The 25,872-nt window shown below is 39.2% G+C and overlaps 2 protein-coding genes across 9 annotated transcripts; both read right to left on the bottom strand.

Annotated features, from left to right (window-relative positions):
• Nucleotides 1-1,357: 1,357 nt before the first annotated feature.
• Nucleotides 1,358-9,067, bottom strand: loxa (lysyl oxidase a). The gene is made up of 7 exons (XM_044334459.1): nucleotides 8,097-9,067; nucleotides 7,663-7,771; nucleotides 7,066-7,203; nucleotides 5,669-5,825; nucleotides 2,364-2,459; nucleotides 2,086-2,201; nucleotides 1,358-1,991 (listed from the first exon to the last, which is right to left on the bottom strand). Exons 1-7 carry the CDS (start codon nucleotides 8,725-8,727, stop codon nucleotides 1,985-1,987), a joined length of 1,254 nt encoding a protein of 417 aa, XP_044190394.1. The 5' UTR covers nucleotides 8,728-9,067; the 3' UTR covers nucleotides 1,358-1,984.
• A 1,575-nt stretch (nucleotides 9,068-10,642) lies between these two features.
• Nucleotides 10,643-24,941, bottom strand: mpx (myeloid-specific peroxidase). 8 transcript variants are annotated; one of them, XR_006398916.1, is made up of 20 exons: nucleotides 24,874-24,935; nucleotides 24,681-24,746; nucleotides 24,469-24,556; nucleotides 24,075-24,250; nucleotides 23,724-23,856; nucleotides 23,136-23,262; nucleotides 22,840-23,046; nucleotides 22,378-22,741; nucleotides 20,758-20,918; nucleotides 20,395-20,653; nucleotides 20,138-20,308; nucleotides 19,806-20,043; nucleotides 19,426-19,634; nucleotides 19,188-19,228; nucleotides 18,897-18,950; nucleotides 18,597-18,650; nucleotides 18,053-18,106; nucleotides 16,971-17,024; nucleotides 15,799-16,163; nucleotides 10,643-10,653 (listed from the first exon to the last, which is right to left on the bottom strand). XR_006398916.1 is itself a non-coding variant. In XM_044334508.1 (20 exons), the coding sequence occupies exons 2-20, from the start codon at nucleotides 24,742-24,744 to the stop codon at nucleotides 16,140-16,142; spliced, it is 2,532 nt and encodes an 843-aa protein (XP_044190443.1). In that variant the 5' UTR covers nucleotides 24,745-24,746; nucleotides 24,874-24,941; the 3' UTR covers nucleotides 16,042-16,139. The 8 variants fall into 8 exon arrangements, 7 of the variants coding, with proteins under 7 accessions (XP_044190446.1, XP_044190444.1, XP_044190443.1 ...); XM_044334508.1 differs by lacking the exon at nucleotides 10,643-10,653 and adding an exon at nucleotides 17,512-17,565 and having other exon boundaries at nucleotides 16,042-16,163; nucleotides 24,874-24,941; XM_044334511.1 differs by lacking the exons at nucleotides 10,643-10,653; nucleotides 16,971-17,024 and adding an exon at nucleotides 17,512-17,565 and having other exon boundaries at nucleotides 15,270-16,163.
• Between the last annotated feature and the right edge of the window lie 931 nt (nucleotides 24,942-25,872).

Here is a 25,872-nt window from a genome sequence, read left to right as displayed (position 1 = left end):
TTTCCAGACAGTTCATCAGAGTGTGATGTATGCCATTTGCAGTTTCATCACTGTCTTCATAAAAGTCAAGTAACTTGCAGTGTAGTATATCAGACACACAGAAATATCTCACACACACTGGAAACATTTTTCTTTCCCTTGTTTGAGGCATCAGCGGCAACTGAGAAATACACAGGCTCACCTGGCTCAAAATATCCCACACAGTCTTTGGTCCTAAAACATTAATTGTAATCATCTCAGCTTTCGTTCTTCCTAAGTGCATCTTCAAAATATTTAGTCATGAAACAAAGCACCGTTGAGCTTAACAAGACAGTCGGTGCTGTTGTAACTGAGTCCATGTTTAACCATACGGTACATATAGGAGGCTTCACTTGCTACAATTTTGTCATTTTCCACAGTAGATGTAGAGAATACAAGAATGCACCAATATTGCTTGCACCTTTAGCTAGTACGGCCTTCTTGTGCGTTTCTTTGGAAGTATGCTGAGTGAGGTCATTCTCACCTCCATGGCCAATTGAGAGTTCCAGACGGCATAAAGTAAAGCAGACTCTTATCGAGTTGCCGCTGACAGGATTAACCCACTTCTTTTTTGCTTCCCATTGTTTGTTGTAGCTACACAGTCTTTTCTTTTTTGCAGGTTTATCCATATTTGCACATGCTAAACCGACTGAACAACACCAGACATCATCACCCGTGGCGTGATCCGTATGCCACTATTTTTTTTATTCTGTTGCTACTGCTGTTGTTTCAGACCTAGGATCTGTAAGAGTGCCTTCTATTGGTGATTACAGAGTAGCAGTCAATATAAAGGAGGTCCTGTATGGGACAAACCAATTTAGCCCAATATATGGGACGTCCCTGCTCGTACGGGACAGTTGGCAACCCTATCAGTTACCTCAGCTTGGGTTTTTGAACAGAAAGCCAAATGGAGGACACTATCAAGTTACATTATGGGAAATGTAGTGTTTATAGAGCTTGACCTGAATTAGTGACTAGAAGTCATGGTTTCTTGTCACCTGCTGCTTCGATTCTGACCATTCCTTTTTTTAACAAAGTCCCCCATCTTTATAGAGCTGAAATGTGTCATTTCTGGGGTTCATCTTTAAGCAAAAACATTTTCTGATTCCCGGTGGGCATTTTTCAGTATTTTCTGACATTTTAGTGACTAACCAATGAATGAATAAATCAACTGATTACAGCTCTACTACTTTAGTGTTCACATTTTTACATGGTGTATGTGTGTGTTTCTGTGTATGTGATTGTGTGGCAAAGAAAATAAGACAAACGTCCAAAGAAAAATGTAACGAAGAAAGGAGAGACAGGAAAGTCACTTCAAACTGATCATTCTAACAAATCATAAAATATCACAAAGTTTTATTCAAGTAAGATTCATCAAAAGCTTTGGAGTAAAGATAGTTTCTTTCCTTGTATATAAATATAACAAATACATTTTTCCTTTAAACAGCTGGTTCACTTTAAAATTGTAATATTGTAACTGATATTGATTTAACAATGAGGGCAAGCAGGTTTACTTTTTATTTGTTTTTTTGCTACAACTTTCATGGCTTTTATTCCTTATCTATCAGACAAGTGGTATGAAACACAAGCATACAGTAGGTACAATGCTCTAAAGCAGAAAACAATCAACAGAAAATGTGAGAGAGAAATATGTTTATCTATGCGAGAAAACAAGACAAAGAGTCTACAGCCACGCTAGCAGCTCTGTGAGACTGTGAGAAGAAAAATGTCACAAAAGTAAAGAAGAATTCAACATTATCTAGCACTAAAGAAAAACTATTATTTAGTTCACATCACATGCTATGACATCAGATTATTCCTACTTTTTTTCTAAATTGGGAGTATTTTAAATTATAAAATGTATTTCTAACAATTGATTTCATGAGTTATATGTTTTCATATGCAGTCCTCTTCATTGTCATTTACAGATTGTCTTTGCTGAGTTGCTGTTAATGACTGTCTTCTCTTAATAGCTGAAAAAAAGAGAATAAAAATCACTATAAGTATCAATGGAGGACACTAGAAATACTTGATACTGTTAGAGATGAACTAAGACATCATACTCACGTTGACATGTGACATCCTGACACGTAGGCATAGTTGCCAGTGTAGCGAACATCACAGCGCACTATGTTGTTGCTGTAGTCTGACTCTGGGACCTGATAGCTCGGATTTACGCTGATCTGTGGAGAGACAACAGAGGTCAAATAACACAGCAACAAAGATAAATGTAAACAGCACGTGAAACGTTCTTGTGTTAATGTGATTCCACTGAAGTGTAATTCTTTTAAAATGGTTCAGTGTCTCAGGAGGAGGCTAAATGTCATCTGTTATTTCCAACAAACCTTGAGGACATAGTTTCCAGGTTTCACATCTGTGATGTCAATCCACTGGCAGTCGATGTCTGCGTTGTAGGTATCATAACATCCTGGGCTCAGACCCTGCACATTAGACACCATCAATAAAAACATTATATAAACAAACAGACTTCTTATGAAATTTAAGGCACTTACACATATAGGACAGAAATTGTAACTTTAAGAAAGATTTTAATATGCTAATACATTATAATATTTACTGATAAGAACAAAAAGCTACTAATAAAATATTATATTTTTGGATGAAATGTCAACAGAAAGGAGGAAAAAAGAAAAAAAAACAAGAAAGACAAACATCAGCCAGTCAAAATAAAGAAAGAAAAAAGGGGAGGAAAAATAAATCATGTATTAAACAACTGATCACAGAAGTTCAGGCAGGTGGGATCATCTTACAGAGAAACAGGAAATCATTAAATCACCTTTGGCTCATGCAAGAAGGAAATACTAAAGCTGTTCTGTAAAAAAACGGCCACTGCAGGAAAAGATCATTTGACTCTCAGGTCCTCTCAGCTTTTCAAAAACTCTCAACTCAAATTATACGGCCAGGCTATTTTGGTAAGGTAATTCAATGAAATTATAATCCTTTATTTATATAAATGTCCAACAATGCATCATTGCAGTTTATAGTTCTTTTCCTAAAAGTGAACTGGCTTTATTTTGCAAGAGTTATGATACTATCTGGTTTTGAGACTCACTTTATCTCTCAACTGGTGCAGTTCCCCTTAAAGGTGCAGTGTGCAGAATTTAGTGGCCCCTAGCAGAACGGACTTGGCAAAAATGTAAGTAAGTAAAACATAAGTATGTTTTTGTCTAATCACCTGAAAATACGAATTTTTGTTGTTTCGTTACCTTTGAATGAGCCGTTTATATCTACATAGGGAGTGGGTCCTGTTCACAGACCCCACCATGTTGCAGTACCATGTTTCTACAGTAGCCCAGAACAGACAAACCAAACTCTGGCTCTAGAGAGGGCCTTTCGCATTTTTTGCGAGTTTGCAACCACCGTAGGTTCTCCTGCATGCTTGGATGGGGAGGGGGGTATTCAGTTGGTTGCAATCTACAACCTCACCGCTAGATGTCACTAAATCTTACACACTGGTCCTTTAAACCTTTACCACAAATTGTTCCACCCGCAGAACAAAACAAGAACATGTTAAAGATTAAAGCTCTAAACCTGCAGTAACTAATTTGGCCGCTTGGGGACAGCACGATGAGCTGTACACAATATCAGCTGTCACAATATCAGATTTTCACAACATGATTATCGTGGCCAAAAGAGTTCATGATAACAATGTTACTGCGATATCTATAGAATATTTGAAAAAAAATGCTATCAGTCAAATCATCTTTAACCTTGTTTATAGTGTGTTTTGCCTCTTTTCTGGCAAAATACAAATATAGGGAGGTGGAAAGAGAGTGGGTAATCATAACTGTACATACTACAGAAATTTTTTATTTTTCTAAGGGTATGTCTAAGCGTCTTCCAAAAAAAGGCCATTTAGAGACACAAAATAACCCCTGCTTCAGAGTAACTGAAGCATAAACACATTATAGTGCTTTGTTCCCCTGTTGAAACTATACCTTGTGCATATAAAAGAGTCAAAACAAGTGCTATGGTGGAAAAGCAGTTCATATAAAAAGTAAATCACAGTTAACTATTTATATTTACATAATTTCTATGTTGTGGCTTTATAAAAAGCAATAAAGCAGCATATGGTCATTTTTGGATTTTGAAGCGCCAGTCATCAGCAAAATCTGTTCCTATTGGCTCGGTCTTTACATGAAAGAAGAGGGGCAGGCACCAACTTTCAGCATGGACTCTCATTGGCTATTGTAGGCTGTGGACAGGACAGGGAAGCTCCTATTGGGTCAAGTGAGGTGTCAATCAAAAGGTCAGAGTTCAGCCGCCATTTTGATATGCTGACGTTTACATGCTAGTGCCAGTTACGATGAAGAATACGTTGGAAGATTAGGACATCTGCTGGCTAATTTAAAATGATGCAACAGCCATTCATGGATATTTATTGATGTAATAATGTGTTTTGGACTAAATATTTTACTGGATTGGATCGACTGGACCTTTGCCAATCTAATAAGACTGTTTTTGTCGGAGTTGTATCAGTCAGTGGAATAATATAAGATTTCATAGGTGAGTAGAGTGAATTTTGTTTGTTTTATTGGTGGTCTGACAGAGGCGTTGATTGTACCTGCTGTTGTGATTGTATCTTGAAATGGTTTGCATTAATCGAATCACAAGAATCTTAGCTTTCAAAAGATGTGTCGCATGAGTATCCACTTACAGACAGGAGTTGTGTACATAGCATAGTTGTGCACTTAACAGTGTGACCGCCCGTGGGCGGGCCGATGGAACATTAAGGGGTTTTAAGAGGTGCTAGATTATTTACACAATATTATCATGCGTGTATTATTAACATGATATCAATATTTAATTTTTTAAATATCACGGTTATCATCAATACCGGTATGTTGCGACACCCCTAGTACACAACACTGACATATTGTTACATTATAAAATTGATATGGTGGACATCCAGCATCCAGTAAACAACATCAATTTGGTGTCGTATTTCTGCTCACTTGTCGAATAAAAGTCCAATATTTACTCTCCTTTAAGCTCTAGTTTTGGTCTCCACCAACTCATGAGGAAAATATCTAGTCTTTTAGCAGCTAAATGCTCCACTATTTTCACCAGCAAGCGGCTAACTGTGTCTGTTTGTTGTTTGGTGCTGGGAAGGTAGTGTACTGTGGGTTTTTAGAGCTTGTTTTCTGAAAACAGCTGCCTGCTGCAGCTGAAGATGACACTGATGAGAGCAGTGAGAGCGAACCAATGAGCTGAAAGAAGCTAAGACACTCAGTAGAGGTGAGAGGAACTGCAGAGTTAGGTGATGATAGACCTTTTTCACAGCAGATATTTTGACTTGGCATGACAGGAAAAGCACAGGTGTTAGCAATAATATTAACGCTGGCTCAGTTCTCTTAGTAAGTCATGACAGTGTGACAGTGAGCCAGAATGTGCTTTACCAGGACCCTGAAACTGAAGCAGCTAAATGGAATTCAGCCATCATTTATTTTATTATTTACACCTTTCCTACTGTGACATGTCAAAATGTCTCATGTGAAAAAGGCCTGTTCACTACAAATGACACCTCTGACATCATGCCTTGTCATTTGATCTATTGTTGATGTAAATTAATTGATTGGTGAAGATTTAAAGGCAGTAATAACAACTTTTCTACAGTTATCTTTTAGACCTGGGTATGTGCAGTGCAGGCAAACCGCCTGTAGTAGCCATAGTCACAGGATGTGTCCTCCAGGCAGAAGCTGGCCTTGTGGCCCTCGGCCACCGTGTGCTGAGTGGTGGCATCCAGCAGGTCGTAGTGGCTGAACTCATCCATGCTGTGGAAGTGCCTGTGGATCAGCAGCACAGTGTTCAACAACGCCAGACATTTTTTTTGCCTTCCGACACATCAATCTGGGACTTTTTTAAAACAATCAGACGCTGTTTGTCATGCTGAGAGACCCACCAGGGATTGTTTCTGTTCCTCAGCTGTATGTATATTACTAGTTGACATCTAAAAACAATTTGTCAGACATTCATTGGTGTTCACTGAAATGGCTGAAATGCTGTGGCTGAAAACATCACAGGTGTTGGTTATCATGCACATGCAGATGCTTTCACTCTGTTATCTAAAAAACAAGTTTGTTTAAGGATACAATAACAGCCTGGATTTCAAGATTAGCTGACTTTGAAAACACTGCACAAAATCTATACAGTCTACATCAACAGTTTATTGGATCTCTCCCAAATGTGCTCCATCTTGGGGATTAGCACAGTGGATTGCTTGTTTCACAGCATAGCTATGGACTGAGGTAGTTTCTGTGGAATCAAGGAACTAGGCACCTTTCCATAACCCCAATAAAGGAAAAAAACACCAGCAGTTTTCCTTTTTGGCTCATTATCCTTAACACACACAAACGTTTTTACAGTGTCTGGCTTTGCGGTTGTAAATTTACTGAATTCAAAGGTCATGTGAAGTTCAGTCACATCATCTGGTGAAAGCCCAAAGAGGTTTTCACTGTCTTTATGTAGAGACTGTAAAAATAGAAGATTACATCTTTAAAAGTCTAAAGATACAAATAGAACTCGTGTTAAGATGTCCCTCCTGATATCAAATCCTCTGCAAAACAGTAAAGCAGCCAAAAGTAACACAACTCTGGTTCAACAGGGGGTGCCATACCACAGCTGCAGACTGGAAAAGACAAATTGTGATGATGATTTTATCTACACATTACTGGTAAAGAGAATAACCCCACAGATCTACATCTGACGTGTGAAGAAACTTTTCTATCTTCAGGTCAACCATGTAAAAATATGTGAATTAACACAAGAGTTAAATATTCAGATACAGCATGATTATCTGACATGTCTCTCAAAAAATTCTGACTTCACTTTCAGAGCAGGACTCTCAGATTGAGTCCAGATTTAAATTTTATATTCATGCACGACTTCTTCATGCAAATTATTCTAATCGAGGCCAGCATGTTGGCTAGTAAGAACAAAGAGATGCATGAGAACTGCCACAAGTCCAAAAGACTGTTTCTCTTAGTGATTGTGGGAAGCATCCGCATGAAGTGTCATTATACTCACTGGTGACAGCTGTGCCACTCCCAGGAGTAGCGTGGCCTGCTGGGGAGGAAGTCTGCTGTCCCCTGGTTCTTGACTCTCTGGGGGAACCTCAGCAGCATACGGGTGTCATAGTCTCTAACATTGGCTCTATAGGCTGAGCTGCAGGAACAAAAGCAAAGGCAGAACATAAAAACACAGTCAGAGTGACGTCACTAAGATTGTTTTTCCTTGCCACATCCCCTCCTCCGAGTGGAACAGACTTTGAGCCTCTGAGTGAGGGCAGTCTACGCATAAATGGTGGGTGGAAAAATAGTTTGTCGGCGCGTGTGTTTGGGTTACTTTTCAATAATGTGTTTACCATTCGGGCTTTCTCTCCTCGGGCAAACTATGATTAAACTTTACAGAAATCTCACCACTCTACCCCTTCAGCCATCAGTGGTAGGATTCGGTTAATTTTACCTCATCTCATGGTTCCACTAGGAAGCCTTCACCCACAAGCACTTTAGGTGGTTGTTATGGCTCAAAGCTCTCTGAATCACACTCAGACTTGGCACTAAACCCTGTTTTTTCTTCTTTTTTTCTCTCCCTCCCACTAGATTAATCCTGACGGCAGTCTACCTTGACAAACAGTTTTCTTCTGCTGCACATCTCAGGTTATACATTGGGACTCTCTGGGCATAAGCGGAGGCTTGAATGTAGTATGGGTCAGGTACGAGATCAGGAAGACCTGCAGAAAAACAGCAACATAATAATAGTAATAGGAGCTCAATAAGACAACGCATAAAAGTAATCGAATACACTGACAAATAAATTACTAAATCAATCATTTTTCACATACAAAGAAATACATTAACAAATGGCAAAAAGATACACACATGCAGAAATGTAGAGATAGGGAGGGACAAGCTAAATCCCTAAACACACTAAGTGAGTGACTGATCGAGTGTGAAGCACTTTAGCATCATAAACACCACTTTATGGGTCACGTCTATCTCATTACTGACTTAAATGCTGTTTAGAGAAGACTTTCCCCATTCTCTTCCCACACTTACCGTACTGATGATAACGTGTGCCATATCCAGGTCTCGATCTCGGCCTCGGTCTCTCGTACACATCATAATAATTGTAATATGGATTATCGCTATCAATGGACTTGTAGGGATCGTAGGGATCATCACCGACCATCATGTCTTCTCTCCTGGGCAGAGGCGGGCTGACAGTGACCTTTTCCTGGGTGCCATTGGTTCTGCGTCTCGGTGTCTCACTGGCGCGATGGTGATGCTGGCGGTTCTCGTGCCCTCTCACAAGCCTTTGGAGCGCGGGCGTGAGCGGATGAGACCCCGGCCGGGGAGGCTGCTGCCGCTGCTGCTGCTGGATCGGTGGCTGGCTAGAGGTGTCCGGATGTCTCACGTCTGCATCGCGGATGATGGTGACAGGTCGCGCCTGCACTTGCTCCTGAGGTGCGCCCCTCCGCCTCGGTGGCTGGTACTCCGAGCCCTGACTTAAAATGCTAAAAATCTTGCCGTTGTGTGACCACTGTAGTGTCTGCCGGAGAGCCGCTCTTTGGTTATTTCCTTGTGGATTCCCCGGATTCTGAGATTGGGCAGCTTGCAGGATGAAAACAAATAAATAGACGCATGCATACGCGTAAAGTGGCGTGCCAAATATGCGTAATCCCATCATGAATTCAATTAAAGGAAAGTGAACGTGACAAAGCGAAGTATTTCAAATGATCCCGGGGTCGCCACTTGTCTTTAACTTAAATATCCTTCATCTCCATTTGAAGGATGTCCAATGAGCAGAGAGGAAAAGCTAAGTTTATATGTATCCGTGTAAAGTCATATCGTTCTGCTCCTGCAGCCTGCAGATGCGCCCAGTGAGATGATGAAGAAGAGGAGGAGTTCAGCATTTGGAGTTTCTGAAGCTGTTATACAAGTCTGGTGCTGCTGCTCATATAACCACTGGATAGCTACGTGATGTTTGATCATGCTCAGCCAAGGGTGTTTGATAACTGCTCAGGCTGGCCCTTTGAAAGGTGGGGACTGGGTGTCAGTGACAAGTAGAGAAACTTTATTCCTGCATCACAAAGAGCAGATGCGCATTTTGACTAACAGCATTTATAAAAACAGTCAGAGTAACAAAAATACATCTTCCTTTGTTTTGATTGCATATGAATAATAAGACCCATTTCCCAGAATTTTGCATATTGTCTTCATTTTTTCTTTCACTTCCAGATGAACAAAATGTCATGATAAATAGCTTTTTCCCTGACTGCTGGATGAACTCCCAACCAAATTGCAACACACCCTGCCAGAAGTCTGTACACTCGTCCACTTTCTCATAGGAGGATTTCAGAAACCTAAACATGACTCTTTGATGGCCCTGCAACATTTCAGGTTTTTTTTCTGGGAAATCATCTCCCACAAACTCCCCTCCGCCCCAGCTGTGCCTTAGTCTTGTCTGCTATGGAGTTTTACTGAAAACGTGAAAGATTCATCACATGCATCTCGCAGTAATCTTGTATAAAGTCATAATTAGTATGTTCTGAGCAATAAACAACATGAGACTGTGGTGACACTTGATATCTGTATTACTGTGTCTGGTGGCAGACTGGCCGCATTGACTCCACACTCCTCTCTTGATACATCTAAGTCATTTGCTGCAGCCCCGTCAATTCACCGTCCTGGTGTTAACACCAGCACTATAATGCATAGCTTGGGAAACTAAATGCAAGGTTTTCATTTTCCTCTGTCTAGAAAACCAGTAAATTCTTTCATGCATCTACGCAATTGACTGCAGGGTGGCTGCTGCTAAACCCCAGCAAATTGTCATAGTTTCACAGTTTTTTTTAAGCAGAGATTTTTGATTACATCAGAGGAGTTTTCAGATATTTCTTCATTTAAAAATGGAGCCAAAGAGAAACAGAAAATAAAATAAGGCAGCAAGAGATTTTCCCAACAGACAAATACAGGACAAAATCATGTAAATATCTTCTGTGATCTTATAACAGATCAGTGACAGTGTCCCATATCAAGACACAAGGGGGCAGATGATTGTAACATTGGAGTGCTGCCTGACATCTTCTTATCAGTATCTGAGGCAGTATATCTGTCTTTTGGGAAGAGCTCTTAGATCATAGTCTCGCCTTAGACAAAGTATACACGCGTTATCTACATGTATTTATTTCTTCAGATTTAGTCTTTTTTTGTCTGTGACTATACACTAGTACTCTGAATCCATTACTGGAAAAGCACAAATAGTGCCAAAACCATAAGTAGTTGCTGATAGAAAGACAGAGACACTGTACAAACCACACAAAGTCAAGTGGCTCTGTCATTACCAACATAATACCATTTGGATCAATTCATTTTTAATGAATGAATTCATTTTATTTATCCAGGAGTATCGCTAAGAGCAACGCTCTCTTTTCCAGGAATGTTCACATTCACACATTTACACCTGGAAGCTGCCCAGTCAAATATGTCTGTGTAATCGTGAGCAGCTCCACCAGAGCAGTCGGGGTTAAGGGCCTTGCTCAAGGGCACCTCCATGGTGTTAATGAGGCAAGTGCTGCTCTTTCACTTTCCACTCAGATTTATCCAGCCACACCTAGGATTGAACAGGCGACCATCTGGTCACAAGCTGGTCTTTTACGGTGTCAGTATACTTGAACTGAAGTGCTTGTCGGACACACACCTCTTCGATGTGGAAATTGGGAGGGCAAAGTCCTGCAATTTTTGTAACTCTCTGAAAATAACAATCTCACAATCGCATCCACTTCTCAGTGATCGGTCAGGTGTGTGTGACTGAGAAATTAGACAGGGTTTCTCTCTCAAGCTCTCTTTTTTCTTTCATCACACTATTACTTCTGTCACTCTTTGCGTCTGTAAATGAGTGCAACATCATGAATGTGTTAGAGGAAAGACCGTGTAAAAGTGTTCATCATTATCCTCATTTGAACAATTATCGTGTCCTGCTCTTCTCTTTGTCCTGCCTTTGAGTGTGTCCCTCCAGAACAGCTATAAACACTTTTTCCTTAAGGTGTAACTAGTTCATTTTGAGCATGCCCTACTTTTAAACCACCACTGCTCCATAAATGGATGATGTTTTACTATCACTGATTGGTTCCTTTAAGAACACACAGTTTTATGCCAAATTTGAAATATTCCTGGCTATTTCACACAACAGATTTCCATCTGTGCTGTTTTTTGTTTGCTCCTCTCACTGACTTGACGCAGACTGGACGTACTTCTGTGCACCAATCAGGACTTCATCAGGACAACATTTGGATCTAAATCTGAGGGCAGTTGTTTGCATCTGTTACTGAGCCACTGTCAATCAGCCACATCCACGCTGCTCAGATGAAGCAAATACTTTGGATATTTTAGAAAAAATTTAAAGGTGCCCTGTGGAGTTTTCTTGTAAGATTTTGTGAGTTTTCATTGCATAAAAAAAGGGGGGCCAACTCATAACTTCTCCATTGCACTACAATTGGTGAAAAAGGGAACCTTTAACTTTGATTGTTGCATATTTTCTTATATAGTAAATACAGGTATTTTAACATAATAGAGAACTACTTTAGAGGTAACCCAGTTTTCAGGGACTTTAAAAAATACACATTGTGATGGTGATTTATTAATTAAATCAGACATTTAGGATTCTTCTCAAACTCTGTCTAAACAGTAGCTGAAAAAGAGATCAAGAACCAAAAGTGAGACTATAAATACTTCAGCTTGTGAGAATGGGCTTCTATTTAATGGTAGAGTATAAAGTGATTAACTCGTGCTGTAAATTACAGTTAAGCCAGTTGTATTGTTCTTGGATAATAGAGGGCATACAGTCACGTGCTACATTGCAGCTTGTGTAAGCTGTGGGGGTGAATATAAGCCAAGTGGAGTTATATGAACTCCTGAAAATGTCTCCTCCCTCCAGAGTGAGGATGCCTGTAACTCATGAATCATAGATAAACTAGACTTGAAAAAAGAGATATAATGGAAAGAACTGACAAAAAAATGATTGACCTACACACTCTTTTCAACATCAGCAATGAATCTAACTGCTGTTTTGTAAATGTTTCCTGTTTTGTCTTCAGAGATGCCTCCTAGCAGTTTTACTTTCAAGTATTTGTCCCCAGTATAAAACAATTAATGTACTTTTCTTGGCCAAGGCACCGTCGTGTTTTTGCTTTGAGGATGACTAACATACACTTCTGTGATTCTGCATACCAACTTTTCCTCCAGAGAGTGAAAACTATGTGCACATGTTTCTGGATTGCCTGCTTTTCTCTTTTCCCTGGAACACCAGACAGACAGTCAGAACCAGCTGTACTGGGTCACTGATGTTTTTTGCTCGTAATTCATTGAACTTTCTTCATGCAGGGTCCTCTTCTCTCCAGTGAGGGCAGCATAGTGCTCCCTTACACACACACACACACACACACACACACACACACACACACACACACACACACACTCACTCACAGCTCAGAGACACATCTGCAAGGAATTAGCCGAGTTCTTTTGTCCACGTTGCTAGAATTCACCCGATTTTTTGGGCACTTGATCGAGCTTAAAGAATTTGAATAAATCCACGTCTGAGTTGCACAATAAGGAGGGAAAATAGTGACAGGGCCTCCTGCATAAGACACGTCATTGAGTAAAGAGGAAAAAAAAGATCTCCATCCTTTCATGTTGCTAAATTTACCATAAAACCAACACCAATTTTTCAGTGCCATCATTGAGTCAACATCTGGCAGACATTTGTCATTTTGCCTGAGACGTGAAACCTACATTTAAGCACTTACAGCAGCCAACGTCTAGATTTAAGCCAGATAGACATATTTTATTAAATATATTCTTATGGGCATGAAATCCATCACTGCTATGGTAGAGGATCGACTCTGCTTCACATTTGGTAGCTTTGTTTTTGAAGTTGAGGACGTAGTGCGTTTTTTCGCAAATATATGGCGTTAATTTGAAAATATGCGCAATTTTTTTTCATGCGTATATGATTATGTATTGCCATCTGAGCACCATGATCTCATCTAAGTGAAACAGGACCACACACATCTATCAAACCATCCAGTGCAAGGCCTGCTTCCTCTGATCTATTCCCAGGACACTTCTATCACATATCTCTATGTAAAACTCTACAAGTACTATCGCATGACATCTCTGCTTCTGCTAATCTCCTTCACAGTTTGTTTACACTCTTAGATGCCCTTACATTTCCTCCTAATAGCAGATTTCCCCTAGTTTTTTTTTTTTTGTTTAAAACTCAGCCTCATATCAGCGAGATTCAGTTCAGCTGAAAGCTCTATGATAGAAACAGACAATTCAAATATTTTCTCCTCTTTTATAAATACTGGGTTTCCATTACTCTTGGTTAGGGTCCGCACCACACTCTCACACACATACACACACACACACACAGAGTCTGGTGGACTACGTGGCACTCTGCACATACACTGTACACTTTGCAACCAGGAGGAGGAGTGCTTCACCAAGACACAACCGAACAAACTTAACATTGTGCTGTGATTTACAGATGTCCTTGTTTTTTCACTCCCACTATCTCTTCTCATCACAGCCGCAGGGATGTAGACGGAGATTCCAGTTAATCCAATGACAAAGAGATTTATTTGTTCTTCTGTGACTCTGTGCAATATTGCAGTCTTTATTTCCAGCAGTGATTTATATGTCTATTTTCCATAGCAGAAGACCATAGCAGAATAAACAGTGTGGCTATGTACACATAAATCACATTTCAAGCCTTGAAACTCCAGTTTTCCAGTCTTGTATTTAAATGCTCATATGCTATGGTGGTTGGATCTTCCTGTTACATTTAGAAAGTTACCATGTGGAATGATGTGATTTCTAATTTTAATGAACTGGCAAACAAACCACAAACTGCACTGTGTCTCCTGAGGAATGTTCTTTAATGCAGCACTGAGTCTCTTCAAGTTAAATGAAAAGACTGTTTATTATTTTCTTCTGCTCACAGATTGATTCATGGAGTTTGGGATTTCTTGGCCAGGTGTTCAGGCTGCCCTGTACCTTATCACTGAACTAAAGCATTAAAGGGATATTCCACCAATTTAGTATTGCACTGCCATAAAGGGAGGGGACTTGTGTGAGAAGTATTAAAGGAAGAATGATCAAAATTGAAGCAGCAGAGGCAGCGATATCCTGACTTTTAATTCCCAGAATGAGCTCAAGCTCCAAAAGTGCTGAATCCTACATTTCCCATGATGCATATAGCATCTTTCATTTGATTCTTCCCACCTGGTGAATGCCTGTGTCTTTCAAACTTGACAGCATCAGTTTGTAATTCAGTGTTTCTGTTAAAAACATTTAGTCTCCAAGGCCAAGAAGTGTTTTTTTCAAACTTCTGAAAGCTCCCTCCAGCGCCACAGAAGATATTATACAACAGGCTTGTTGTTGTACGCCTCATGACCAGTAGACTGATCTTGATGTGTAAAATCAGTGGAGCTCCCCTTTGAAATATCAGGTAAATCAATTAGAGAAAATCCATCAAATGTCTAGATTCTTGTAGCATTGAAATTAAAAATAAGACCTTCAGTCACTTAAGCAACATGTTTAAAATGATTAAACAGTATAAATGTACATAAAATCTTACATAAAATCAAAGTTTTTCACCCAGCAGCAATTAGTATAGAAAACATATTCACAACTCCTAATGTAGTCTGAAACTTATAACTTTGTGTTTTGCCTTGCTCTTTCAAGGCTCAGTATTCAGAATGAACCAGTTATGTCACATTTATCATTCTTTTTTTGTTGTTTAAAAAAGAATGAGGGCTCCATCTACAGGAGATATTCAGAACATTAAAATCATTTTTACAGACGATTGCACATTGTTGTTACATTTTGATTACTGAAGACAATGGTAGAAATAACTGAGCTGTTTTGTTCAAATTGTAGAAACACATACATGGAGCTAAGAAAACGGTGTAAACTTGTAAACAGTGTAAACTATTTTCCATTTGTACACTATCTTCCTGTGTTTTTTTTGCACAAATGGAACTTAATGCTCTGTATGTTTATCCTTATGTGTTTCATACTGTGTTAAAATACTAAATAAGACCAATTTCACAGCAGTATATTACATTTTGGGTAGTCTTCTCCTCTCTCTTCTTGTGATAAACATACTGTAAGATGTACATGAGATAATTCTTGATGTCTCATAATAAGAACATGAACACACTATTTGTTGCAGCACAGTTTCTTTATTGCATTCAAAATACAACAGATAAGAAAGTTACAGTAAAAAAAAAAGCCTCACAAACAAAGCACAAGCAATATTTTCAAGGCTCACATAATTTTCATCAGTGCATAAAATATTCATAATAATACTGGTAAATCCCACCATTAAAATTGGTAACTAACAAGTTCTCTGTCCAATAGACTGCATGCTGTAACAGAGTGTAGGCATGATATAACACATTTGTGGCAATCATATTTCATGTTGATTAGGCTACTTGCTAAAGCTATTGAAAATTTGTTTGTTCTTCAGTAAAATGTAAAACATTGTTGTATGGTGTGCACTAATCTGGTCCAGTGGGCCCAAAGAAAAAGTAAATTGTTAATAATAGACATTTGATATTACCTGAGTAATTAGAGAGTGAAGTTCAGTGCAGAGTGGCTGAGTAATGAAAATAAACGTGGTTGTGTCACACAGTGAAAAGCAGGTGTCCCGAGAAGAAGCTTTTGGGGCTCAGGCCTGAGGTCTCGTCACTTGATCTCCCCTCTCCAGCCGGAGCGTTGTGTCCCCTGATGACAAGTAGCGGCCTCCCTGATACACCTTGAAACCGCGAAGCACCAATTCTTTGTTACACCACAGGTCTACACTTCCTGCACCGGTGAAGGATGTGCAGAGGAAGCTGAACTTATAGACACCAGGGATGATGCATGTGAATACACCTGTCTGTGTGCTGTAGTGGTTCTGTTTGTTGTGGATAACCTGACGGAAACAAATGATTTTCTCAGAGGATGGATTGTACTCGCCCAGGCGGATGGAGAAGGCAGATTGTGGCTGTATGGCATTGATGCTGACTGCTGGTGATCCAGGAGGGCCTCTCAGGCCAGGGGGTCCTGCGGGATCTGTAGAGAAACAAAAGTAAAGATTACTTTAAAATATTGTAAAACGTACAGCTTATTGTAGGTTTGTCACAATTAGGTTCCGTCTAACTACCCACATTTTCACCTTTGATCTAATTTGATAAAATAAATTGATTGATGCTATATTAACAGTTATTTGTTTGCTAATGAATTCCAAAGTCACATTTATTTGTTACACTGACCTGTAATCTTTCATTTTTTCTGTTTATTCTGTTTTAAATCCATTTTTTCTTATTTTTATATAGTATTTTATTTCATTCTTTTAAAATCATATTTAGGTGCCCTGTGTTTCTTTTATTTTCTTCTCTTAATGCCTTTTTAAACATTTTAAATTCCCTTGTGTTAGGCCTATACAAATAAAATTGCCTTACTTTGTGCTGTCAACATAGAATATTTTAAAAGACAAAACTGATGACAGTTTTGCACTGATCCAAAATATGGATGTCTCTGCTTCCATATCATGAACAACTCTAGAAAATTTTACCCATAGTTCAACTGGTTGCCAACTACTTTTTAAAATGATCTTTTTAAAGCTCCTGAGGGTCTTGATCCCAGCTGTATTTTTGGTTAACCCATCTGTTAACTCATCTATAACCCTGTGCTTATAATTCATTATTATAATTTGGCACCATCGTCATGTTCTAAGTAAAACTGATAAAATAAAAATTTAAATGACTGTGACTTGCTATGGTGTCACTATGTGTTTAGTTTTGATATTAAATAAACATTCTGAGCTTTTTATAAGATATGCAACAACATAATAGATGTGCAAATGGATGAACACACTACCTCATTGTCCAGGGGTTCCTGGTAGTCCACGGGGCCCGGAAATGAATCTGCAGCCTGCATATCAAGAAGAAGTATAAGTTAAGCTTATTTACCCATAGTTCAGCTGGTTGCCAAAACTACTTTTTTGATCTTTTTAAAGCTCCTGAGGGTCTTGATCCCAGCTGTATTTTTTTTTGCTAAAACAACCTGCAAGTCTAAGCTGAATAACACTGTTTGTGTAAATCTATTTGTTTAAAAAGTAGACTTGCAAAATCCTGCTGTTAACTCATCTATAACCCTGTGTTCAATGACTAGAAATTTTCATAAATGTGTTGTGCTAAATGAGAAGTGCTTTGTTACCCTTTTAATTTATTTATTATTATAATTTAGAATCATTGCCACGTTCAATCATTGTAAAACTGATAGATAGAAATGAAAATTTTAACATCTGTGACTTGTTATCGTGTCAGTATGTGTTTAGTTTTGATATTAAATAAACATTCTGAGCTTTTTATAAGATATGCAACAACATAATAGATGTGCAAACGGATGAACACACTACCTCGTTGTCCAGGGGCTCCTGGTAGTCCACGGGGTCCGGAAATGAATCTGCAACCTGCATATGAAGAAGAAGTATAAGTTAAGCTTATTTACCCATAGTTCAGCTGGTTGCCAAAACTACTTTTTTGATCTTTTTAAAGCTCCTGAGGGTCTTGATCCCAGCTGTATTTTTTTTTGCTAAAACAACCTGCAAGTCTAAGCTGAATAACACTGTTTGTGTAAATCTATTTGTTTAAAAAGTAGACTTGCAAAATCCTGCTGTTAACTCATCTATAACCCTGTGTTCAATGACTAGAAATTTTCATAAATGTGTTGTGCTAAATGAGAAGTGCTTTGTTACCCTTTTAATTTATTTATTATTATAATTTAGAATCATTGCCACGTTCAATCATTGTAAAACTGATAGATAGAAATGAAAATTTTAACATCTGTGACTTGTTATCGTGTCAGTATGTGTTTAGTTTTGATATTAAATAAACATTCTGAGCTTTTTATAAGATATGCAACAACATAATAGATGTGCAAACGGATGAACACACTACCTCGTTGTCCAGGGGCTCCTGGTAGTCCACGGGGTCCGGAAATGAATCTGCAACCTGCATATGAAGAAGAAGTATAAGTTAAGCTTATTTACCCATAGTTCAGCTGGTTGCCAAAACTACTTTTTTAAATGATCTTTTCAAAGCTCCTGAGGGTCTTGATCCCAGCTGTATTTTTGATGCTAGAACAACCTGCAAGTCTAAGCTGAATAACACTGTTGGTATAACTTGATTTGTTTAAAAAATAGGCTTGCAAAATCCTGCTGTTAACTCATCTATAACCCTGTGTTCAATGACTAGAAATTTTCATAAATGTGTTGTGCTAAATGAAAAGTGCTTTGTTACCCTTTTAATTTATTTATTATTATAATTTAGAGTCATTGCCACGTTCAATCATTGTAAAACTGATAGATAAAAATGAAAATTTTAACATCTGTGACTTGTTATCGTGTCAGTATGTGTTCAGTTTTGATCTTAAATAAACATTTTGAGCTTTTAAGAGGACATTCAGCAACATAAAAGATGTGCAAACGGATGAACACACTACCTCGTTGTCCAGGGGTTCCTGGTAATCCACGGGGTCCGGAAATGAACCTGCATCCTGCATATCAAGAAGAAGTATAAGTTAAGCTTACTTACCCATAGTTCAGCTGGTTGCCAACTACTTTTTTAAATTATCTTTTTAAAGCTCCTGTGGGTCTTAATCCCAGCTGTTTTTTGGATGTTAAAACAACCTGCAAGTCTAAGCTGAATAACACTGTTGGTATAACTTGATTTGTTTAAAAAATAGGCTTGCAAAATCCTGCTGTTAACTCATCTATACCCTGTGTTCAATTACTTCTACTACCTCGTTGTCCAGGGGTTCCTGGTGGTCCATGGGGTCCGGAAATGAACCTGCATCCTGCATATCAAGAAGAGATAAAAGTTAAGCTTATTTAGCCTCATGATTTAAGAAATTTCTCAAAATGTGCTTGCATCAGTGAACCATGAATGTTTTCTTTTGGAGTAAGGACCCCTTTCACCAAGTTAGTGACAAAAAGTTAAGAACAACAAGTGTTTGCATGATCTGAATGCGTAATTAAAGGAGGTGTGGCTTCATTGTGCTGTTGAAATGTGAATACCACTTGTTAACACCAACCTGTGATCTACTGACTTCATCACAGTTATCATCACCCGGGCCTGCAAGGTCAAACACCACATATGAAGAATGATTTTCATATATACAGGTGATAGTATATATGAAAGAATATATAGTGAAGAAATAAACAACCCATGTTAAACACAGAATGAAAAATATAGTGGGTGACAAATGAGTGAATTTGTGAATGTTTAGAGCTCCCCCTGCAGCAAAAATGTTTGGCCGTGTGATGTTTCACCTGAGTTCCCTGTACATGGTCTCTCCCTCCAGGCCGCCAGATTCAGACCGGGGATGGAGGTGCAGCGGGTCCTGCGTGTCTGAAGGTTGAATACGTCTCTGGGGACGGAAGTGATGGCGGTGTTGTCACAGATGATCTTGGACAGGGAAGCACTGGACAGGGTAGACCTCTGTCTCGGAGTGAAGACACCCGGGTTCAGGTACCACAGCCTATTTCAAAAGAAGACATTTATTTTGTGATAGTGTAATCAGTCAGCAGCAGACATTTGATATAAATTGATAAAATAACTGACTATATCAGACAAACATTGAAAAATGTATATGTTTGAAAATGAAAGAAACAAAACAAACAAAACAAAATGTATTAGTTGACATACTGACCTGTCACCTTGGCGGATATTCTTGAACTGGTTTGCGATAAGACAGGCAAACAGAGGCCCCACACGGCCACCGCGGACAAACGGCTCTGCAACACCTCCCAGCCAGACATCGATATTGTCAGGTGTACCGTAGAGCTGCAGAAGTCTGCGGGCCAGGTTGCTGTTGTTCAGAACCCGACCAAGCTCTACCTGGTTCCTGGGCTGTGACAGGCCACAGAACTTGCGCCAGGCGTTGTAGCCTAGTGGAGTGAACAACAAGAGCAACAAGAAGCATGAGGATAAATGAAACTTTAAGCAGAAAATTCAAAGTCTGAAAATCAGTGAGGAATGTACCAGGCAAGCCATGATCACGTCCCCTCTGCATGTTGAGAGAACCCAGGTCCAAAGCCATTTCCATCACAAACTGGAACAACCTCTCCCTCAGAGCATCAACCATCATATGATCCTGAGTGTTCAGCTTAGCAGGACGGTCAATCAGACCCCTCAGCAGAGGGTCAATGCCACCTGGAGAGAAAAAACAGTATGATATATTAAGGTGACAGTTTAAGACAGAGTGACTCATAAGTTAGATTTTTTTTTGTACAACTCACCCTCAAAGATGATTCTCCAGGGGGTAAAGAAGGCCTTGAACAAGGGGACATTAGGGAACTGACGGTTTTCTCTGAAGTTGGCATCCAGACGGGACAAGAACGGCTGAATGGCCAAGTGGGCGAAGCGGTAGGCTGCTGTTGCAAAGACATTGGAGATGCTGGGGTCAGTGTTGGGATTGTAGCCTGGGTAACGGCCAAGCTGTCTTTTCATTGCTTCGTCACCCACAATGTGTGGCAGGTAGTCCCGGAACACAAACACCTGATAGACACAGAGGGGGGTTTATTATTGTTTATTCTGTATGACACATACTTTGGAGATGAAAATATAAATGTATATGCTTAATGATTCTCAGGTTTAGCTACCTGTGTGTAAGCACCCATGATCTTGCGAGCCTCTTGGTAGAGCGTCTCACTGTCCCAGTGTGGGTTTAATCTCTTTAGTTGTCGAGCCAGGCGGTTATGCTCGCGCAAAAACAGTGTGTGGATGGAGGTCAGAGCGATGTTCTCATCCACACGGGTATCACCTTAAGGACAGAAATGCAGCAGGCATCAAATATTATCCTTGATCAGAGGAGTTAATTTCCTCTTTAGATTCAGATGTTTGGCACCTATTTCTATTGTGAGTTGTAAATAATAAATTATTTAGTGAATTCATTAATACTTTAGTAAATAATATAGTAAAAACAATATCTGTATTCATGTCTCCCCTAAAATATTTTGTTACAGAGGTGGCTTGGTCTGAATATTTCTGTGATTGCACGTTGCTACTCATGAAGGTGACACTACTCTATAGAGTATATAGACTACAATATAGTATATAATTGACTATTTATAATATATAGTTTAGAAAATATTGTAGATCCAAGATGAAACTAACAGAGGGGCAGGACAGAGAGAAAAAGGTGCAATTGCAAATCCGTCTGCTACTTCAGCACCACAGATAGCGCCATGGATTTATCAATACACAGCACAGTTATGCTACTGATATTTCAGAGCCATTGACTGGGCCATAGATTCTAACTTGCACAAATCTCAGTCAGATAAAGGATCAATGTGTCAGACCGACCAGACTAACATATTCAACTAAACAACCTCTCTATCCCTGCACTCTCTCTGCTACTAGGGGATGGAGAGGGGGGATGGAAGGTTAACAAGGAGGTTGCATTTTGGTCGTTTTGCTAACAAGGGGGATGGCATATCCCCTCATCCCCCCCTCATATCGGCTACTTGCCATAAATTAGAAAAATGTAGCTTGCTTTCTCTTTTTAATTAGCTTAGTTAATTTACTTTTAATGGCCCGACAGTTTTCACCAGAAAAAAAAATGTTTAAATGCTCAAATGACCTATGTTTACATTTCCAATAGCAAAGACCTGGAGGTCAGGGTGCATGGCTGTGCATGCAAAATGTGTGATTTTGACATCAAAGATAGAAGTTCACATCCTGTTTCCTACCAACAGTCAACCTTGATTTCTGTTGAAATCAAGGTTTCCTAACCTCAACAAAGTAGATTTAGATGCCTAAACGTAACCAAAAATACAGGGCAGCAGATCAGAAAAAGTTCATATGGATCATCGTGAAACGGCCATTAGATATGAAGACTCTCATATTTCTTGCATTATTTTTTTGAACAGTTTGAACAAATTATTAAAATGCACACTTGATGGATTATTATATTGAAAACTACCACCATGATTTACCAACATTTATAACTGCAGACCTGATGTCTTTTTTATAAAGTGACAAAAACATGACGCTTTATCAAATATTTATTTTCTAATAAGCCATCAAGGCTGTTATAAAGGTTAATAATTCATCAATAAAGGATCATGGTTTTCTCACTTTTTTTCCAATCATCAAGAAAATTTAGACAGATGTTATGCTAGAGGAGGCACAACAGTTTTTTTTTCACAACCTGGCAACTCAAATTATTACTATCTACTAAACATTAATTAAGTATTATTTATAAAGCCAAGATGACTGACCTGCAATGAAACAGGGCACTTCTCTGGCATTTGTGCTGTTGGTGACTCTTCCGCGAGTGGCACACATTTTCACCTGCATAGGGTGGAAGGGCAGCAGCTCACGCCCGTTGTCTGTGAAATTTGTATTCACTCGCAACAGCCCACCATCCCTATCGAGGTCACGAAGAAAGAGGGCAAGCTTGTCCTCAGAGCCGTAAACCTGGCTGAGATCCAGGAAGGCTGTCAGGGCATTGATCTGCTCTCTCTTGTTGGGCTCTCCGCCAAAATTGTAGGCTGAGAATCCTGTTCCACAAACAGGGGCTGATCTAAACGAAGGGATGCAGCTCTCTGGGCCTGGGGGAATACGGGGGTCATTGGGAGGAATCTGTTTTTAGGAGACAGAAGTCAAAAGGTTATGGACAGAATCTTTTAGTGAAAACAACATCCAAGTGTTTGGGTTTGAGTTTGAGTTTTGACACCAACCGCGATGGGGATGCACGGCTCAGTTCGCTCACAGCTTTCATCACAGTTCACCCCATTACTAAAGGAGCGGATGCTGGGGGAGAAGGGCGTGAAGGTGAGATCGTGGTCGTTCCACTGGCCAAACAAGGTCACCATGTGAGTGAATTCTCTGTCGCTAACCACACCTCTGTCATTTGTACTGAGGATGTTATTGGACACTTGTCGGACCTGAGATCAGAGCAGAAATGGTTGGTTTCAATTCATATCAGTATTTCTCAATAAAACTGTCTTTTAAGCGACTGTCATCAAGATCGTACCAGGGGGAGCAGGAAGTTGTTGATCCTTCGGTTGTTCCATCCTTTTGGTTGGGAGATGCCATCGTCATATTCAGCAGGCAGCCAGCGGCGGAAGGGAGTGTTGGAGGCTCCGAGGCGAGGTTTGTTTCTAAAAGCGAACAAGAAATGTCCATGTTTAGAAACACTGCTTGAGAAATCCCAGAAAAGTGGACACATCTTCTGCGGTGAATGGCCTAAGACATTTTGGTGTATTTCACAAGCATTTTCTCTCAAAGTAAGCACTGTTAAATCTAAGAGATTCTGTCACAAAATCAACCAATTCTTGCCAAGTTGCCCTTAATTAAACACAAACTTAACTTTTTTTCCTAAATATAACTGGAAAGCAAAAAGTCAAAACAGGTGACCAAAATGCAGAAATTTAGGAAATTAAAATATGCCTGGTTAAGTTTTTTGAGAAAAGAATTTAAACTTAAGGTTTCAGTTTACATAAAAATAATATTTGCATGTAAAACTGTATGTATGATGGTGTTATAGCAGACAAAATACAGAAGCAAACCCTTTTCACTCTAACATGTTTAATATAAAGTATGATATTCAAGTATCTCTTACAGGTTGTTGCAGACGCTTGTGATTGTGCGATACTTGTTAATGTTTTGTGTGGTACGGCAGGATGGAATTCTGGTTCGAGCAGCACATCCAGTTATAGCGGCAAGCCTTTCCAGGTCCTCTGTAGTGAGCAAATCTAAAAGATTCAGAAGACACATTTAATGGGTTTCCAGTGTGTATGCATGTCTGTCTAATTTATGTCTAGTCCTTAATTACAGCTTTGAAGTGCTTCACAATGCCATCTTTATGAAAGAATAAACCTCAGACCCTCAACCAGAACCAGGAAAAGTTGTCACAAAAACAATATGTTTGTGTGTGTCTTTTTTTGTTTGGGTGCTGTGTGCCGTGTCTGACCTGTTGCGTTGAGTGAGCGTTTGTGCACATGGTGCACCCTGTCGTGCACCAGACGGAGGGTTTGTCCCATGTAGTCTGCAGATCTCACAGCTGAGCGTGTGTCTCCACGAGGCTGCTTCAGGAGACGAAGAATATCTTGAGGTCTCACCACATCCCTGCGGACTCGACGCAGACTCCTGGAGGAGAAAAAGTCACACAGTTGAATACTTAAGTCCTAAATTGTGGTCCTAATGGAGGTTCTGTAACTTACAATTACTGAGCTACAGAGTTACTGTAAATAATAGCTTGCCTGCCAAAGAAAAAGCTTTTAATTTTACATTTATGCAGAATTAATCTGACAAATAATCTTGTTTTTTACTCTGTGAGATGAAATGAAGCCTTAAAATGAACTCACTCTTCCCTGGAGTACTTGTATGCATCATCCACAATTTTCTTTGCCTCCTCAAAACAGTCTTGAAGGAAAGGACTGCCGAGATATTTTCCTGCAAAGAAACAACGCATTTAACCAAAGGATTTGAAAGTTGACTATACATTGATGTAACACAGACAAATTCAGGTATAAATAGAAATTAGAAATGTGTCTGCAGTGTGAACGATGTAGTCTACCTGCTTGCTCGGCGTGAGCCGGCACCAGGCAGATGCCCAGCAAAAGAAGGACAGAGAAAAGCATCTCTGAAACAAACAATCAAACACAATTTATTAGCACTAAAACTACATTCACTGCATTTGTTAAGATGCACACACAAATACGAATAAAAATCTATAAAGCATCCAAACAAAGAAAAAGAAATCTCATTACCTGTGCCAGTGAAGGTACCTGTGAAGATTGCAGATGATCTTTGAGATCTGGAGTATGCTGTGTTGTCCCGACCTGTTGTCATTCTTTTTTATACACTGAGGCCTCGCCCCCCTGGGTTGTCCAGGTGAAGTCACAGGCGGTAAAAAACAGTTCCTTGTTCCTTGTCACTTTGCTGAGGGAAATCTTTTGTTCTTATCAGTTATTGTTTTTGGTCAGTTGATAAGAGATATGTTCTTTATTATTTAGAAAACAATATAATAAGGCACATAACAAGTGCTACTGGAAGTGGTGATAATGGACATCAGTAACAGTAACAGTGATGATATCAGTTTGTTAGCTTTTTAGTATTTTAACATGAAGCTATATGAATAAACCATACTCTTATTGATTATTATAATTTTAATATAGATGTGTTTTTAAGGACCATTACAGACAGATTTTAGAAATAATGTTGTCTACTTTTTTGCATTAATCTTCTAGCCTTCAAGCCTGTTTTTTATCGTGAAGGAGGTTTGGACTGTTTTCTTATATTTTTTAAATTTGATTTTTTAAATTAATTTAATTTAATTGGTTCTAGTATTTTTCCCCAGAGCAAATAGTCTTAGGAGAGGTTTTATTGTTGCCTTGTTCATTTTTGTTTTCATAAAGGGGATTAGGACAGTGTTGTGGTGGTGTTTACTCATCTGTTGTTGCCATATTGCCACTGTTACCACACAGAAACTGATAAACTTGAGAAAGTCAGTGAGAAGAGGAAGTCATTAACACTTGTTTCCAATGATAAAAAATACTAATGAGCACAGTTTACCCATCAGTTACTTTGAATAATTGTTGGAGTGCAAACAAGTGTTGATGATGTAATATGAGTGAACCGCAGAAGATTTCCAGTGTTCATGTACCCTGTGCCTGTGCAAATGGCCATTAAGTCTCTTGAATCTTGAGTTAATCCATCATTAGCCTCTGAGTAAAATCCCTAATCACATTTTTATTTACTTTTTAGTG

Source organism: Thunnus albacares, chromosome 18, assembly GCF_914725855.1.
Source record: "Thunnus albacares chromosome 18, fThuAlb1.1, whole genome shotgun sequence".
Taxonomy (NCBI): Eukaryota; Metazoa; Chordata; class Actinopteri; order Scombriformes; family Scombridae; genus Thunnus; species Thunnus albacares.
Note: the sequence above shows the minus strand (reverse complement) of the source record. Positions and strands in the feature narration are given on the sequence as shown.

Coding starts and splice junctions, on each gene's coding strand:
- loxa (XM_044334459.1), bottom strand. CDS start 8,727: ATGATGGGATTACGCATATTTGGCACGCCACTTTACGCGTATGCATGC. Junction 7,772..8,096: donor CACACGTTATCATCAGTACG/GTAAGTGTGGGA, acceptor GTTTTTCTGCAG/GTCTTCCTGATCTCGTACCT. Junction 5,826..7,065: donor GAGTGGCACAGCTGTCACCA/GTGAGTATAATG, acceptor GCTGATCCACAG/GCACTTCCACAGCATGGATG.
- mpx (XM_044334508.1), bottom strand. CDS start 24,744: ATGCTTTTCTCTGTCCTTCTTTTGCTGGGCATCTGCCTGGTGCCGGCT. Junction 23,047..23,135: donor ACAACTTCCTGCTCCCCCTG/GTACGATCTTGA, acceptor CTCTGATCTCAG/GTCCGACAAGTGTCCAATAA. Junction 18,107..18,596: donor AGGAACCCCTGGACAACGAG/GTAGTGTGTTCA, acceptor CTTCATATGCAG/GTTGCAGATTCATTTCCGGA.